Source organism: Oncorhynchus masou, chromosome 15 (assembly GCF_036934945.1).
Source record: "Oncorhynchus masou masou isolate Uvic2021 chromosome 15, UVic_Omas_1.1, whole genome shotgun sequence".
Lineage (NCBI taxonomy): Eukaryota > Metazoa > Chordata > Actinopteri > Salmoniformes > Salmonidae > Oncorhynchus > Oncorhynchus masou.
The window spans coordinates 352,773-356,822 of record NC_088226.1 but is presented as its reverse complement, the minus strand read 5'-3'; the positions used below and the strand labels follow the sequence as shown (position 1 = coordinate 356,822).

At 39.4% G+C, this 4,050-nt stretch overlaps 1 gene segment (V, D, J or C); it reads left to right on the top strand.

Moving 5' to 3' along the window:
• Positions 1-1,439: 1,439 nt before the first annotated feature.
• Positions 1,440-1,938, top strand: LOC135555210 (immunoglobulin heavy variable 3-30-3-like). The segment is given in 2 exon segments: positions 1,440-1,482; positions 1,577-1,938. Coding segments are annotated over 2 exon segments (405 nt in total).
• The last annotated feature ends 2,112 nt before the right edge of the window (positions 1,939-4,050 follow it).

Genomic DNA, 4,050 nt, shown 5'->3' with positions numbered 1-4,050 from the left:
AGCAGGCAGTTTAATGTGGGCACACTTTTCATCCAAAATTCCCAATGCTGCCCCCTACCCTCATAAAGTTAATATCTTTTTTAACTTTAGTTTATTATTGAAGACACAGCTGTGTATTATTGTGATCGCCTCCACAGTGATACAAACCAGCAGCAGACCTGTAGTAAAATTCACTCCTTCTTTGTACAGGTGAAGTTAGAAGTATATACCAGGAGTAGGCGATCTGAGTCTGAATATAAATCTAAATATCAAACATCCTATGATATAATAATTACAGCATACCAGTGGAGTCTGCTGAGGGAAGGATGGCTCATAATAATTGGCTGTAACAGATCGAATGGAATGGCATCAAACGCATGCAAACCATGTGTTTGATGTACTTGATGCCATTCCACTAATTCCGCTCCAGCCGTTACCATGAGCTGGTCCTCCCCAATTAAGGTGCCACCAACATCCTGTGCAACATACACTACCGGTCAAAAGTCTTTAGAACACCTACTCATTCAAGGATTTCTCTTTATTTTTACTATTTTCTACCTAATAGTGAAGACACCAAACCTATGAAATAACACATTGAATCATGTAGAAACCAGAAAAGTGTTAAAGAAATCTAAATATGTTTTATATTTCAGATTCTTCAAATAACCACCCTTTGCCTTGATGACAGCTTTTCACACTCTTTCCAAATCATGTAAAATCAATTGAATTTACCACAGGTGGACTCCAAGTTGTAGATTTTAATACCTAAAGGGGTCCTAAAATTCCAAATCAAATAGCTAAATTATCCATAGTATGAAGGTCTTAAAACAATTCCATGTGTCAGCTTAGCACCCCCACCCTCCCTCAAATTTAACCAGTACCAGCTACTGTACAGGTAGGACACGACAGCCTGCAGGAAAAGCATTAGAGTGGGTTGATAGAAATGTTGCAATATATTATAGTGAAAAGCTGAAAAACAAGTTCAGTATCACCAGAGACACTGTCAGCAGCACAGTGCTCGAAGACCACAAAGATACAAACTAGGACCGGACCTGTACAAAACTGAATACCCATGTGAATCAAACACTATTGCCACATATGGCCCTCATTGATTTAATGTAATATAATAATATCAATCAAAGAACTGCTCCATAAAATAAAACTTCTTATTGATACACTGGCACAATAAGTGGCTATGTCACTATTACATGTACACTTTGAGTCTTCACCAAAACGTTTCTCAACAGTACCAGTATACGTAGTATTTTAGACCACTAGATCTACGGGGAGAAACATTTAACACCATAGAGATGCAAATGTGTTTCTGTTCACATAGGCCCAAGGTCTCCTCCCATTTCAATAATCTGATATAACTGCCCTCCACAGACCATCTCCCTCAGTCACGACGACCACTTCCAGTCTGTGCTTCTACTTTTACAGAATTTTAGATCCGTCCCACAATGAGAGTTCTAGATTGTGTGTTCCTCCTGGCTCTTATCTCAGGTGAGTTATGTCTTTCCAGTGTAGGAAACAGGAGAGGAGCTGTGCTAATTGGCTGGTGGGTGATAGTCATCTAAACTCTCTGTCTGTTTTTCAGCTGTTCAGGGGCAGTCACTCACCTCCTCTGAGCCAGTGATGAAGAGGCCTGGAGAGTCAGTAACACTGTCCTGTACTGTGTCTGGTTTCTCCATGGGTAGCTACTACATGCACTGGATCCTTCAGAAACCAGGGAAAGGACTAGAGTGGATTGGATACATTGACACTGGAACCACAGCTTATTTTGCCCAGTCTCTCCAGGGCCAGTTCACCATCACCAAAGACAACTCCAAAAACCAGCTGTACTTAGAGGTGAAAAGTCTGAAGCCTGAAGACTCGGCAGTTTATTATTGTGCCAGAGACACAGTGACACAGGAGACTGCAGCACCGTACAAAAACTGTTCAACACTGATCACAGTATGAGAGGCAATGATGCACATCTGTTTGTTGCGTCTGTTCTTGGAATGAGACCAAGGTGCAGTGTGGTAAGTGTACATCTTTCCTTATTTTGATGAACAACAAAAGATAAATTAATACAGCAACTAACAAAATCAAGATCCCACAACTGAAGGTGGGAAAAAGGGCTGCCTAAGTATGATCCCTAATCAGAGACAACTATAAACAGCAGCCTCTGATTGGGAACCATACTAAGCCAACAAAGAAATAGAAAGATAGATTTGCCCACCCAAGTCACACCCTGACCTAACCAAATAGAGAATAAAAAAGGCTCTCTAAGGTCAGGGCGTGACACTGTTGTTCAGACACACCCTTTATGAGAGAGCAGAAGGACACAAAAGTAACGGAAAAAACACTGATATCAGTATTATCCCCACAAAATAATCCACACACATTACAACAGTGAAAAGCACATAATTTACATGACCTCAAAGTCAACTTGACAGAATTTAGTTCATATTAGCAATTACATTTTGAGTATTTGTATCAGACAGAATTAAATTAAACTTCTTAGGGCTGCAATCCCGTTACCGGGATTGATATAACAGCCAATGAAAGTGCAGAGCGCCATATTGAAACAACAGAAATCTCATAATTAAAATTCCTCAAACATACATGTATCTTATACCATTTTAAAGGTAATCTTGTTGTGAATCCCACCAAAGTGTCCGATTTCAAACAGGCTTTACAGTGGAAGCACCACAAACGATTATGTTAGGTCACCACCAGGTCACAGAGAAATTCAGCCATTTTTCCAGCCAAAGAGAGGAGTCACAAAAAGCACAAATGGAGATAAAATGAATCACTAACCTTTGATGATCTTCATCAGATGACACTCATAGGACTTCATGTTACACAATACATGTATGTTTTGTTTGATTAAGTTCATATTTATATAAAAAAAATCTCAGTATACATTGGCGCATTACGTTCACTTGTTCCAAAAACATCCGGTGATATTGCAGAGAGCCACATCATTTCACAGAAATACTCATTATAAAATGTTGATGAAAATATAATTGTTAGACATAGAAATATAGATACACTTCTTCTTAATGCAACCGCTGTGTCAGATTTCAAAATAACTTTACGGAAAAAGCAAACCATGCAATAATCTGAGTACAGTTTTCAGACAACAAAGCAGCCAAAAAGATATCCGCCATATTGGGTAGTCAACAGAAGTCATAAATAGCATTATAAATATTAACTTACCTTTGATGATCTTCCTCAGAATGCACTCCCAGGAATCCCAGTTCCACGTTTAATGTTTGATTTAGTTCGATAATGTCCATCATTTATGTCCAAAGAGCTACTTTTGTGAGCACGTTTGGGAAACAAATCCAAAAGTCATGAAGCGCGTTCCCTAGTTGCCGATGAAATGTCAAAAAGTTCCATTCCTGTCCGTAGAAACATGTCAAACGATGTATGGAATCAATCTTTAGGATGTTTGTAACATAAAACGTCAATAATGTTCCAACCGGAGAATTCCATTGTCTTCAGAAGTGCGATGGAACAGAGATCCCTCTCATGTGAACGTGCAGAGCATAGTCAGCTCATGGCAGACCTTACTCATCCCCTTCTCATTCGGTCCCACTTCACAGTAGAATCCTCAAACAAGTTTCTAAAGATGGTTGACATCTAGTGGAAGCCTTAGGAAGTGCAACATTACCAATATCCCACTGTGTATTCAATAGGGGCTGGGTTGAAAATCGACCAATCTCAGATTTACCACTTCCTGTTTGGAGTTCTTCTCAGGTTTTTGGCTGCCATGTGAGTTCTGTTATACTCACAGACATCATTCAAACCGTTTTAGAAACTTCAGTGTGTTTCCTATCCAAATCTGATCATATGCATATATTAGCAACTGGGACTGAGGAGCAGGCCGTTTACTCTGGGCACCTTTCATCCAAGCTACTCAATACTGCCCCTGCAGCCAGAAGGCGTTTTAATGTGATCAGCAAACAGAAATATACTAAAACTAAAAACTATAATGGATCAATTATAGGTCCTTATAGGAACTCCCCATAGATTCAGAAGAGGGTTTAGCAGTTAGAGATATATCTAATTCAATACAACTTG